The sequence below is a fragment of the Genypterus blacodes genome, unplaced genomic scaffold (genome assembly GCF_046128005.1).
Source record: "Genypterus blacodes isolate CSIRO-AG114 ecotype Tasmania unplaced genomic scaffold, CSIRO-AGI_Gbla_v1 ptg000019l_1, whole genome shotgun sequence".
In the NCBI taxonomy this organism is placed as follows: Eukaryota; Metazoa; Chordata; class Actinopteri; order Ophidiiformes; family Ophidiidae; genus Genypterus; species Genypterus blacodes.
Genome location: NW_027466832.1, coordinates 2,354,516 through 2,369,075, shown reverse-complemented (window position 1 = coordinate 2,369,075; position 14,560 = coordinate 2,354,516). Strand labels below are relative to the sequence as shown.

The window sequence follows — 14,560 nt, the reverse complement described above, 5'->3', positions numbered from 1 at the left end:
ACACAACCAGTGAATGCATCTCCAGTCTGTTTGTGTACATTCCCATTACGAGCATTTGGCAGACACTTTTATCCAAAGCGACTTACATCACATTACCACCCTACGCAGAGGGGGGAGCAATTGAGGGTTCGGTGCCTTGCTCAGGGGCACCTTGGCAGGGACTCGAACCGGCGACCCTCCAGTTTCCAAGCGGAAGCTCTACCCACTGAGCTACTGCCTCCCCGATGTATGTGGATTCCTTAAAGCCATACGCCAGTGCACCAGCTCCAAACAGAAGTTTCAGTCCTAGTCCAGCCCCTTTGCCACAAGAAGAAGACCCAGAGAGGTGTATTAGGAAGTTGAGGTATATTGCCATGGTAACTTTACCTAACATGGTACTCGAAACCCATCTAGGCCCATGAAAATGGAAAAGACCAAAAAATATCAAGAGATCTTTGACATTCCCTCTCACGTTGAATTAAGAAAATGTAATTATTCTTAATGACTTAACACAACATTGCAGTAGCTTCACAGTCACAAGGACTTCATCCAATCATACACAGTATTTCGAAAAACTACTTTTAATTGACTTTTGTCCATCCAGGAAAACAAGAAACACAGCAAAGACACACCAAGTTATTAAAATATTGGGCAACTTTAATTCACAATTCTTGTCATATTAAAACACACATATTAACACATACTACACAACTATTTAACAAAGCTCAAGCAGCCAAGAAAAAGAATATACAGGATATAGCCAGGATAGAGAATCATCCTTTAGTCTTATAACTGCAATGTTTTATCTCTTCTTTCTCTGTTTGGGGTGAAAGGGTTAAACTGTAAACCAACAACAGCGCAAGGTCATGTCTACGCTGCACATGGAAATTGAAAAGTAATTTTTGCAATGGTGCATATTACTCACACACAATATTCAAATGTACTTATTTACTTATTTATGTTTTTCAATGACATCAGATCTAAAAACTTATGTATCTAAAAGCAGTCCCTTACGAAAACATTCTTGACATCAACATTTGCTGCTCAGATTGCAGGGCTTGTATGTATAAAACTTCTCAGAAAAGCTCCAAAGAGAAACTTTCACTTCCAAGACAAAAAATCCTTAGTATGAGAAGCACAAATGAGCTTTGTCCAAGTAATCTTATGAGTACAGTAATTTTTTTTGAGAGATGACTGGAATTAACTTTTAATTGCTGTACATACCATACTACATTGACCCCTAGCAAAATGACCACCCTTAAAAACTTAATCTTTCAACAGTGATCCAGAAAGGGCAACATGCCAGCATGTCATCACACCAGGGATTCATTTACATTTTCCATTCTCCTGATTCCTGTCAAACTGCTATTTTAGATTTGTGCGTATGATATGATTATGTTGAAATTGCATTGAGGCCAATCTGAGGACCCATGGATTATGTGTTGTCCCTGCTCATTTCACAACATCCAAGATTAAGTTATGGCATCAAACACAACCTGAATGCAGATATGGTGGAATCCTTTCATGCATTTTCAAATTAGCATCCAATCCGAGCTGTGACAAATGTGACAAATGCAATCCGCCAGGCACCAGACTTAACTTCAATTAAGTTAGAAAGATTCATCATAAAAAATGAGACAAATGCAGCTGCTGCCTAATGTGACACAGGGAAGCAATGCAGTGCAAAATCATTTCCAACATATGGGGACAGCTTTTGTGATTTAGGAGGTTTCAGAAAATGAACATAGTTCACTGTGGTAATGGACTACTTAACTGCCACTAGGCTTTAGTTGCAATGGAGGAATTATTTGCAAATTCCCTTCATGTTCAGATAGAGATTTAACTTAGTCTGACTGACTTATTGAGCTGCTTATTGTTATTGTATAGTAGAGAGAGCCAGTGGTCACAGTTCACCATTTCTACTACAGTAGCTAAAGTCACACCTACAATCACCCACACAAAAACAAACGGCAACAAGTATGAAGTTGCAATAAATGCAGCGGGGCTTCAAAAACACTCCTCCAATGAAACATAGCTTCTAACCATATATTTGTCAGCGACATGCCATCATGACAACAGTGTGCAGCTTTAATTTCAGCCGGACACTGTACCAGCTCTCAACTCCAACCAAGACCAGAACCAAACAGATGCATGGTCCTCTATTACACATAGCTCAAAACCACTGCTTTGACTACCTCATACAGTCGGTCAGTGGCCACAGCAAAGCAAATTATGTTTCTGAGGAGGTGTTTTAATTGAATGATACTGAGCAGAAGACACGCATTCTCCTGGAATACAAGTCAACAATATAGTAACCCGTCCCTACTCTTAGCTTCACTATCATCAAAAGTAATCCTACATTCAGGTGGTCCTTACTGAACAACTCAGTCAAAATTTTCAGTTTATCACACTAATTTACAAATCCTGAATTTCAAATCAACATAAAATAAAACACATTGCAAACATCATGCAGGGTTAAAGTAACCCCAAATCTGGCATTTGAGCATCAAACATTCCCTCTTTGAAGCCCTATCAGATAGTAAATGTATTACATGGGGACATGCGATGAGATAAGATAGAACTTAATTCAACCCAAGGGAAATTGTTGAAAGGTAATTGAGGTAATTGTTAAGAGGTAATTGCGCCATCTGCAGGTGGTAGTCAAAATTCACTGTTTGGATTGTCTGCTTTGCTCACATAACCCTTAGAGATACCTTGGAAAAATAGAAGGAATTTTAATCAATACCCAGAATTTTCTCTGATAATTTTAACACCACCCAAATCTGCATCCAAGTGGTCAAGCAGATGCTGAACAGAAATTTTATTTGGAAAAAGCTTGTGGTCTAAATCCTAAATGCTGCAGTCATGAAGTCATTTGGCACAATGCAAATGCCATGGTATACTCACAGGCGGAGAAAAAAGTATTGAAATTTAGGAGGGAACCGTTGGTTAAACTGGCATGTCAGCAACAGATTCGCTTTGAGTTAAGCTTTAGCTTATATTCTTATATCATGCAACATGTAGACCACTCCAATAGTATGCAGGAGATTCAATATCCCAGGTCTAACAATTAAATCCCACACATGAAAATGGATCTTAAGTGCCGCACAGCCCTCAAACTATGGCAAAAGGCACAACATAAATGGGATTTTCACACATGTCCCACTGTGAAACATTGACTATCCCAATAGGGCTTAAGCTTTGAAATGTTTGGTCAAATTAAATTGAGGGTTATAGTGGTTTCCAATGGCCCAATCAGAACATTACTTAAAGATACAGTTTAGATCCAAATGCTTGTGCACAGGGCTCATGGAGCCCAATTCAGAATTGGTGACTTGAGTAGATTGTGCAACAGGAATGGTTTGAGATGTTTATATGGACATTAACCTTTTTGATTCTTTGAAAACTATACACCGTTGTAATTCATGCTAACCAAAGCTTACATCCGAGGAAACCATTCACTTTTTTCCTCCCTCTCAGCCTTCTTTCAAACCTATCAAAAGCAAGCGTTTCATACTTGAGACGTATTTTGGCTGAATGAGCACTTCAACAGTAAATAAATTTAAAGCTATATGGTAAATTGAACCATAAAGCTTCTATTTCTCTGGTAAAACCAATTCAATAACTTTTCTGACTTTACATCTTGATGGGGACCAAGTGTTTAGGGGGTATTGTGCACAGAATGGTTGTCTTCCAAATTTAGGCAGCGTAAACCTTTGTCAGCTGTCTTTCTCAGATTACTTAGCCAGGACAGATTTCCAAAGGTAGGCAGCTCCTGTGACGGGAGATGTTGACTTGTGTTTTATGAGCAGGACCTCTTGACGAATGTAGCTCACTGAGCTGCACTGATAAAGAACTCTTGTGGTGTTGAAACAAAGAATACATGAGGTCCAGTGCTTCCAGGTTGAGAAAGAAGAGCAGATCAGATATGTGCAACAAAGGTTTCATATCTGTTTTGTTCCTGAGTACATAAAAACTTGGAATTGGAGAGGGTGATTTAAAAAAAAAGAAAGTACAAATCCCCCTGGCTGACTTGAGATCAGTGGCGATGTATTTACAGTGGAAAAGTCTGTAGGGAAGATGCAGAGGGAGTTGATCTGGGTATGGTGTAAATGGAATAAAGATGAGTTCTTCTCTCCCCTCGTCTTCCCTCTCCTCTCAAGGTCTAAAAGTTTTCAGTTCAAGACAACAATACAACCAACAAAAAAACAATTACAAAGTTCAGTAATGAGCAATTTACTGCTGGAAAATGTTTCTCAACTTGGAAATTCATGGACCTTGACAGGAGGCCATCATTGTGGAGGGTAGGGTCAGAGTTCAGAGGTCAGACGTAAAAGAGTCGTACCCTGGATGTGCTGACATGGAGGTCATCATCATAGAACTTGGTTTCTATGATGACATTGCCACTGGAATACAGAGAGAACATTAATTCTGTTATGAGGTTTGGACAAAAAAACAGATGAGCATCACTTTGCTGTTAGAAACCGATAAGAACCAACACAAATAGAAGCTATTCCATCCACACAGTAAACATGAACACAAATTGATCCAATCAGGAACTACGGTTTTAAGGTGTGATCAATCAAAGTCACATGGCTTTGCAGTCATTCTAGCATAAAACTGTTCTATTTGGTGCAGTATTTCTGGACTCACGTGATGCATTTCATACAGCCAATCATGACATTCCTTTTTCTAAACTATCCAAATGTTATTTCTCTTTCTCACCGTCACTGGTGTCTTCATATTTAACTGACAGAAACCAATGTGTCAAGGTAAATAAAACAAAACTGTCAGTTTCCAGTATTTGAACAATGTCAGTGGGAGTGGTGCAAGAATCCTTATTAGGTCCCATTCTGTTTAGTCGGTACATTAACAATCTTCCACAGCACTGTCAAGGGGTAGGGGTGCAAATGTATGCAGATGCCACTGTAGCTTACACACACGCAAAAACAGCAGATCTGGCTGCTTCACAACTTACAGCCGCAACGGAAAGGATCACCAGTGGCTTGATCAGTTGGGTTGAATGTGTGTAAAACTATGTTAATGTCTTTTTCTAAAACAAAAAAAAAACACCCACCTGCAGTCGACATATTCATTAGGGGTGAAAGGATTATTATAGTGTCTGAATTTAAATATCTTGGCGTTACCTTGGATCCTGCCCTTCATTTTAAGAAACACGTCAGGAAAATGGCAAAAAAACATAAAATATAATACAGCAAGCTTTAGACAAATCAGGCATTGTCTTACTTGGATGTCGCTAAGACATTTATGTAGGCAAGAATGTTTTTCCCATATGTCCTATTGTAATACAACTTGGGAGCATGCAAGTAAGATTGTACGTAAACCTAGAATATACTGTATAAACAGTCTTAAATAAATAATCTTATTGTGCATGGTCCCTTTTAAATAAATAAATGGTTTGTTACAATACAAAAGCATTCTTGTTGCATGTCCATGAGATTATGCTTTAAAGAGTGTGTAGTATAATATGTGATGTTATCTGGCACTCACAGGCCACTTTTTTAGGTACAGCTGTTCAACTCCACGTTAACACAAATATATAATCACATAGCAGCAACTCAATGGATTTAGGGCAGGTTGACATGGTCAAGATGGTCTGCTGAAGCTCAAAACGAACATCAGAATGGGAAAGGAAGGTGATTTAGGTGACTTTGAACGTGGCGTGGTTGATGGTGCCAGACGGGCTGGTCTGAGTATTTCCGAAACTGCGGATCTACTAGGATTTTCACGCACAATCATCTCTAGGATTCACAGAGAATGGTCCAAGAAAGACAAAATATCCAGTGAGCAGCAGTTCTCTGGGCAAAAATGCCTTGTTGATTCCAGAGGTCAGAGGAGAATGGCCAGACTGGTTTGAGACGATAGAAAGGCAACAGTAACTCAAATAACCACTAGTTACAACCAAGGCATGCAGAAGACCATCTCTGAAAGCACAACACGTCAAACCTGGAAGCAGATGTACTACAGCAGCAGAAGACCAGACCTGGTGCCACTCCTGTTAGCTAAGAACAGGAAACTGAGGCCCTAATTTGCACAGGCTCACCAAAATAGAAAAACGTTGCCTGGTCTGAGTCAATTTCTGCTGGGACATTCCGATGGGTCAGAATTTGGCTTAAACAACATGAAAGCATGGATCCATCCTGCCTTGAATCAACAGCTCAGGCTGTTGGTGGTGGTGTAATGGTGTGGGGGATATTTTCTTGGCACACTTTGGGCCCCTTAGTACCAATTGAGCATCGTTTGAATGCCTCAGCCTACCTGAGTAATGTTGCTGACCATTACATTACATTACATTACATTACATTACGATCATTTGGCAGACGCTTTTATCCAAAGCGACTCACATTACATTACCACCCTTCGCAGAGGGGGGAGCAATTGAGGGTTCGGTGCCTTGGTCAGGGGCACCTCGGCAGGGGTTTGAACCGGCGACCCTTCGGTCCCCAAGCGGAAGCACTACCCACTGAGCCACACCATGTACGTACATCCCTTTATGACCCGTGTACCCATCTTCTGATGGTTACTTCCAGCAGGATAACATGCTGTACTCAAATCTCAATCCAATAGAGCACCTTTGGGATGTGATGGAACGGGAGATTTGCATCATGGATGTGCAACCGACTCATCAATCATGTCGATATGGACCAAAACCTCTGAGGAATGTTTCCAGCACCTTGTTGAATCTATGTCACAAATAATTCAGGGAGTTCCAAAGGCAAAAGGGGGTCCAACGGGGTACTAGCAAGGTGTGCCTAATGGAGTGGCCGGTGAGTGTATGTCAGTACAATAGATGTACTGACTGCTCACAGTTTGAGAATTTAGCTAAAAACAAACAGCAAAATGTATCATCAACATGGAAGCAAACTCACGTTAAAACATTGGCTGGCATCATCTGGGATTCTGGGGCTGCTTCTATCAGAGACTGCCATGTGTTGGTGGAGTTGGGGATGACAAACCCAAACTCAAAGAACCATTCTGAACGAGACAGAGAGAGTAAAAAAGCTCAGAACTGTTTCAAGACAGAATCAACATTTATAAATAGACTGCTCAAAATTAAGGGAACACTTACATCACAGTTTAACCCCAAGTCAGCACAAGTGCACTTGCTTTGGTGCAAATAAAAGAAGGTGCAATGGAGAGGCAAAAGCAAGACAACCCTCAAAAGGGAATAGTTTAGCCTGTGGTGGCCACAGACAGTTGCTCTCTCCTTATCCTTCCAGACTGATTCTTCCCTAGTTTTGTGTTCTGCTAGTGTCCTTGTCCTTGTCACTACTGCACAGGTTGTACACATCCATACCTGCAGGAACTACCCAATGCTACCAGTAGTGTCAAGGACACTAGCAGAACACAAAACTAGAGAGGAATCAGTCGGGAAGGATAAGGAGAGAGCAATTGTCTGTGACCACCACATGCTAAACCATTGCCCTTGTGGGGGTTATCTTGCCTTTGCCTCTCCTTTGCTTCACTTTCATGGGTGAAATTGATTCCCAAGCATGTGTGCTTCCTTAATGGACAGATCAATATCCCTGAAGCTTAACTTAACTTTGACTCTGTGTTATACTGTGACGATTGAGTGCTCCCTTAATTTGTTTGAGCAGTGTAGTAGAAGAAGAAGATACATTTCTTGGATTCAATCTAGTTATCAGTGATGTCTAGTAATGGTAGTAGTGGATAGTAATGGTCTAAATGCTGTAATAACCAAGCGCAAGTATAGAAGGATGACATTAGAAGAATATTCCTTCATTTATTTACTTTAGTTAAAACCAGCAACAGAAAAAACAGTGTTGTTTTGACTTGGATTCTGCAGTTTCTCTGGAGACTTGCTGTCACCTGACACCTGTACAGCAAGACCTCAGGGACAATACTACCACAAAACACAACGTAACAGGGAACTGACAGTGCTGACTAGAAATTATGGTAACCGTTTCTGCACAGTTGAAACGAAAAGCTCTGGGGATGTGAGGATGGGGATGAACCCAAATTATGGACTGTATATTCAAATTATGTATCAAGAAGCAATTGTTCGGCAATCTCTCTTCTAAATTACCGAACCTTCCTGAAATTGGCCTTTTAATTGCTCTCCCAAACAGGACTAAGACACTTCAAGAGGGGTTTACAAAATAGATAACTAAGGGACAGATTGGTGTTCTGTATGTATTGTATATCCGTTTACCTTCTAGACATTGTCCTTTGAAGAAAACTTTCTGTTCCAGCCTGAACTTTTCCAGTTTTTCTGAAGAGGAAAAGTTCAATTCTCTGGACACTGCTTTACACTTCAGAATCTTCTTAGGTACTCGAGCTGAAGCAATAGCAAAAAACAGCTATTAAGCAGGGAGACACCAAGTTGGCATACTTAACAAACATGCATATTCTAAAATCATCTAAATCACTTTAACATTTCCCCTCGTGGCACCCCTCTATTATTAAGATGTGTTACTGCAGTCCACACGTTTCCTTCTCAGCAATTGATCTGGTGAAACTTACTTTAGGAAGAAACTTTCAAAATGCTGAGTAAAATATTATAAAATAGTAGCCAATCTTCTGAAAATGAGACCCAAGGTATAAAGACAATTCAATATAATAATTAAACTTTCCTTGACCCTGTCCTACCATTTGTGCTACATTTTGTTGCTATTTGTTTTTATTGAAGCAAACATTTTACATGACATTGCGCATACAATTGTAGGATATTTTGGAGATCATTTTTTATACAGAAAGAGGGGGAAGAGGAGAGAGAGAAAGTAGAATACAAGTAGATTGAAATTGCAAAGATCTCATAGGGTAAATAGTGTTTACAGGATAATGTCAAACAGCAATGTAGGGTAGTACAAATCGCATCGTGTCACATTCATAATGACTATGTTCAGTGTGAGAATGTACCTTCATGTTCTACTCCTGGTACAGAAAGGTCATCGGTTCCTTGCCACAGCACTTTGCCGGTCTCTGCATCTCGAAGATTCATCCAGTTTCTGCCAGGAAATGTTAAGGGCCATCATCACGTAAACTAAAGAATACACATGACAAACTACATCAAAACACAGATTGCTAATTCCAGATTTCAGTGCTTCCGTTTTTTTAAAAATTCAGCCGTAATAGCGTTACGGAAAATAAAAATTTAACACTCCAGTATTTCTAATTAACAGCCACTGACAAAATCAAAATTGTTTGTTTCCTATAGCCTATGTTACAACTATAAATACAGGATGGAGCACAATCTGGCAAATATTAAGTGTCAGTAAAGTGCAAAAATACTAAATGGGAATTCCTCAGAAACCAATATTGGTGAAATTGGAGCCTGGGATTGATGTAAAGTAAGTAGTGTGTGATGGTAAACAGGCTTTGTGTAGATGGTGCTGTCGCAGAAGGCTGTCAGCTGGTCAGCTGTTTCTGACCTCCACCATCAAAACAATACAACCTTCAATCACAGACGACAGTGAATATACTGCACATCCAGTCATCAGTCACTTCTACTATACAACACATGCAGGTTATATATTTACTGTTGCATAATGTTTCTGCTGGGATAGATGAATTGTCATTAATTCAATGTAATCTATAGACATCTTTTTGGAAGTGGAATCAACAGACACAACATAGTGTTTACCTAATCTCATGTCAAGGTTATTTTAAATGCCGGTTTTAACATTCAATAACTTCATGGTAATTACAGATCCAAACTGGAGCAGGATTGCATCCTTGGCAATACCAGCTAGTCATTAAGGCAGTGAAGACTATTAAAAAAGCCAATTTCCTAGACTGATTAAACTAACAGCATTACTTTAATCTGAAGCTTCATACTATTGGACAAAGTAATGTCTGCAATATGTTATACATACAAAATTGTTGCCAAAATTGCCTAAAAGTGATGTGATTTAAATAAATTATTACTGCTTTAGGAAATAAACACATAATCTCAGAGTTGCATCATTCCTAACCTGATCAGAGCATCATGTAATGTCCATTTACCATATGTTTGGCACCATCTGAATAGAGGCAACAGTAGAGAAAATCCATTTTCTCCCTTAATCTGTTCATAATGTGTTTTATTTTATAATAAATATATTAACTGCAACTTGACTGTAAATCCATATCAGTGTTTAGGAAGTTTTTGATGGGAGAATATGTTATTGTCACACATACAAAGCCCTGGTGTTACTATGGAGCTCCTTTTCACACTCAAAGACACAAGTATTACCACAGTGCTTAATTTTCCGTGACAGTGTTTGCATTTTAAGTTGTGCTTTTACATTGTAAAATGAAAAACTTTCAATTTAACATGAGAGTGTGCTGTGCATTACACTGAATGGGCACACTCAGCCATTGTTCCGAAACAATTTAATAATCAGTCTATGAACCTATCTGCAGAGAAATGTACTACCTAAATAATATGCAGCATTTTTTGTTTAATTGTTTATCTCAATTATCAAGATTATGTATTGCTGTGTGCTGGCCCTCTCTCTCTTCTCCCACAAATGACTTCTTCAGAAAATAACATTGTTCAACAAATTATTTTTCATTTGAAAACATCACACAGAAGGTTGAAGAACAGTGTGTCCAGAGATGCTACAGGCTGCAAGTGTGTAAATCTCCAGAGTACCTGCACAACTCTGACAACACATGCAGACATGATAATGAGTCCCCAGTGTTGAGTTTCCTTCACCTTTTAGTCTGCATTTTAATCTAAAGACAAGCCAATACTTCAAAGTACTGGAAGCCTCCCAACTCCAGCATGCAGACCAACAGGCTCTCACTTAGCTCCATTTACATTTCACTAACTCAATACTATCCCTCACATCATGACATGATTAGCACAATGCCTTTACTGTAAGCCAAGTGTTAGTTTATACCATTTAGATTTCTAAATACTACTTATGGAAATGTTCATTTTAAGTGGTTGTGTATTCTACTGTAGTAAAACGTATGTTCTAAACTTGACTTGGCTTTGAGTAAGCATAAACTCAGATTGAATAACACGCCGCATCACATTGTGTTCTGCAAGCATTTCCACCTTATGTTCCAGACTCAGGTACAAGGCACAGACATTTTCAGGCACAGACCCTTTCAGTTGCAACCAACCTTGTGTGGTTGAACTTGCTAACACGCTAATGATAGAAAACCCTTTGTGAAGCTTAAGTGAGCATGAGGAGTGCGGTGCAAACACTCAAATACACTGGATGGGAGGCAGTGGCTTAGTGGGTAGAGCTTTTGCCTAAGAACCGGAGGGTTGCTGGTTCGAGTCCCTGCCGAGGTGCCCCTGAGCAAGGCACCGAAACCCCATTTGCTCCCCCCTCTGCGAAGGATGGTAATGTAATGTAAGTCGCTTTGGATAAAAGTGTCTGCTAAGTGATCGTAATGTAATGGATGATATCCTGCATTATGTTCTTAAAATGCCACCTCAGTGTAGAGATGCAATATTCAGAGCTCTGGCTGAGCTGAGAGGAGCCAGGGTTGATTAAACAGATTCTAACTGATTTAAATGAGGAGTTACTGAACCTGACACGGAATTTGATTGATTTGCAGCCATTTCTTTTGCATTTTTATGCATTTCTCTATGTTATTACAATATATACAGCCCATACAGTCAGTTTGGTGGATGTAGACACTTAATTTACATCCTACCTGGTGGAAGTATGTCAAAATCACACAAGCATGCATGCGTGTGCAGGGGGTGCTACTGGCTGCAATAGGATTTAAAATAGCCAACAGCTGACGTTGACAAGTTTGAGAAAGGAGGGGGAAATAACTCAGTATTTAGGAACACTGTACAAGCAGGACGTACCAGAGTTTTCTTTCATTCTGCTGTGGGGCCTCGAGTTTTCAATAGCAGCCAAGATAATGCAAGAGATCACAGACCACCAGTGTGTAACTGCTTATCACAAGCAAAGTCTTTTTTAATCTTTTGATAACACTGCGTGTGTTGTGGCCATGCATGAAAGCTTGGCCAAGGGCTGCTCATTAAAAGGGCTGCCGCTACCCTGGCATCCCCTCCTCACCAGCAGTAACTCTTTGGACAGCAATACATCACCTGAGCTGTTTACCGTTTGCTTTGTATTATCATCCACCACTCAATACAAGATGATTTTAACCACTGAGAGACCTTGATAGCACCAATAGACTTCTGGGTCAACATATTTAATAATAACTTTCAAATTACACAATAACGCTAATCTACAATTTATACCATATCAGGAAATTCATAGCACACACCATGGGCACCATACAGGAACGCATGTGCTGGAAATCAAACCATAGCATCAAGACGACTCTGGATGAACCTGATCATTCATCTGCCTCCCTCCTAAACTCTGTTCACAGTTTCCTGCTTTGTGTTTGAGTGTCATGAATATTTTAAGTGGTTCAACATTTGACAGCGAGCCACATAACTGACGTCCCTTGACAGTGGGGACAATCAATGGACAAAGTTTTAAAAAGCTGATGGGAAATTATTAGGGCGATATCAAATCACATTTTATTTGCCTTTGATAGTATTTGACAAAACACTACCAGTGGGCATAATTTCATTTGTTTGCAGGTGGTTTCACCTTTTTTTTTTAAAACAATATGTCTGTATCAAACAAATCAAACTCCACAAACACATTCATTTGCATTGGATGCAGTGAAATGATGTCATCATGCCGCCAAACATTAAACTCCTCAGGAATACGTCATACGAGCCTTTCAAACTAATCTTTCGGGTGAGCGTTGGTGTTGTGTTCAGGCTAAAGTCACTGCACTCATTTCCCTGGAAGATGACAACAGAAACTCATCACAGCAAATATTGTGCTGTTGTCAAAATTTACATGATCATAGTATGTTGCAGCTGACTGAAGTTTGCACTTTGTTGCCACACCATGAGGACTGACTGCTCAATTCTGACAGCTCATTTGCATTTACAGGCTGAAACTTGGCATAAAAAAAAGAATTGAAATGCAATACTATATTGTTTTTGGAAGCAATTTATTTTAAAGTGAATTTGAAAATGACGTTCATTGCCATGATCATTTCAGCATGTTAAGGCTGAAATAGACAGACGGAGTTTGGCAACACGTCCACTGACTGACGGGAGGGCACCTGTGTGTGACACCTATGCTGCAGCTACAGCAGGCAAACAACACGAGCAACTCCTCCGGAAAGTCTACTAATTTTACTTTGAGCTAACAGCTTGCCGCTTCCGTAAGATGTTTGAAGGGCGAACATTTTATGTCCGACACATGATGCATCAGAGGTTGATGGTCGCGTGTCAGTCCTGGCGACATGGATGCATGCGAGATGTATGTAAAGACGCTGAGAGGGGCTTAAGAGCCCGGCCACACAGAGCACTTGGCTAACGCCGGGCCTGTCCTTTAGCAGCGAGGCTATCTGGCAGGTGTCAACTTGCTAGTTTCCTATCATTCGAATGCAGGTGCAGAAACATGTTATCTGAAAAAAGTAATATAGACATCAGGTCATTGGCCAAGTGTCGTTATGAAGTACAAGGTGTAGCGACAAGATTAGCGCCAGTGGCTAGGTTAACATTACAGTACCAATAGTTTAGCCAAACAGTCACAACATACAGCCAATCTAGCTAACGTTAGCTTTCTAGCAACATGACAGACTCCATACAACCATGTGGCTACCATTGAAACAACATCAAACATCATCTAACGCAAAGAAGGATACAGTTTGAAGCCTTTTAAAATCTCCTTGGCCCTATCTTCGTCCGAAGACATTTCAGGAATGGTCCGCTTCCGTGACTTGGAAAACAAAGATCTACAGAAAGCACTGAATGCGCTGCCCGTGTGAGTAGCAAGGTAACTACGCTACAGCCAGGTTTAACGTCAAAACGCTACAAATGCAGGAACACTTCTCAGAATTGTTGGACTGCAGATTTAATCTGATCCGATAATTCAACCAACTAAATATAGTCTGCTAAGTGACTGACAGCTGGCCGAGCCACTTGACGGCAAAGGGCCACTCCAACTAACCAATCACAGCTCGATAGTGGGCAACAGGCAAAAGACTAAAGTAGATAGAGACGCGTTACTAAGGGCAACGGCCACTGCGCGCGCGCACACACACTAACGTGACTGTAGCTCATGTGTTTGTCAGCAACAAGCTGTAAAGTGGAGCCGCCGCATATACATTCGAATCAGCTGAAACAAATCACTTTCATTGCAGCCATCAGAACTGAATAATACTGACAGGAATTTCCGCACATCAAATAAATGTGCCTTGCAGAAGATAACGAAATATTTAATGAAAGAAATATTTAAAATTGATGATACAAGCACCAAATATGCATGAATATACTTCACTTTGTGAAGAGATCACATGGACCACGTGAAATTCCAAAATAGGCTCGATTTTCTTGACTCAAAGCGGGCTATTTTGACAATAGATCTGAACTCACTTCAGCAAATTGGATGATTTAGTTGTTATCAGAATTTTGTGTGTGTAGAAACGAAATAACATACAAAACTTCCTCTGAGCTTCCTCTTATTTTTACAAGGATTAATACATAAAACAGGGTATTTTAATTTGAACGTAACAAACGCTTGGGCCGTTAGCGTCACCTAGAGGG

General features: G+C 40.0%; 1 protein-coding gene across 2 annotated transcripts; it reads right to left on the bottom strand.

Annotated features, from left to right (window-relative positions):
- Positions 1 to 2,228: 2,228 nt before the first annotated feature.
- Positions 2,229 to 13,911, bottom strand: pde6d (phosphodiesterase 6D, cGMP-specific, rod, delta). 2 transcript variants are annotated; one of them, XM_076141612.1, is made up of 6 exons: positions 13,660 to 13,911; positions 8,881 to 8,969; positions 8,174 to 8,299; positions 6,870 to 6,975; positions 4,257 to 4,385; positions 2,229 to 4,144 (listed from the first exon to the last, which is right to left on the bottom strand). In XM_076141612.1, the coding sequence occupies exons 1-5, from the start codon at positions 13,707 to 13,709 to the stop codon at positions 4,304 to 4,306; spliced, it is 453 nt and encodes a 150-aa protein (XP_075997727.1). In that variant the 5' UTR covers positions 13,710 to 13,911; the 3' UTR covers positions 2,229 to 4,144; positions 4,257 to 4,303. The 2 variants fall into 2 exon arrangements, with proteins under 2 accessions (XP_075997727.1, XP_075997726.1); XM_076141611.1 differs by having other exon boundaries at positions 2,229 to 4,385.
- Between the last annotated feature and the right edge of the window lie 649 nt (positions 13,912 to 14,560).

Coding starts and splice junctions, on each gene's coding strand:
- pde6d (XM_076141611.1), bottom strand. CDS start 13,709: ATGTCTTCGGACGAAGATAGGGCCAAGGAGATTTTAAAAGGCTTCAAA. Junction 8,970..13,659: donor ATTTTAAAAGGCTTCAAACT/GTATCCTTCTTT, acceptor ATTTCCTGGCAG/AAACTGGATGAATCTTCGAG. Junction 4,386..6,869: donor ATGCCAGCCAATGTTTTAAC/GTGAGTTTGCTT, acceptor TCTGTATTCCAG/TGGCAATGTCATCATAGAAA.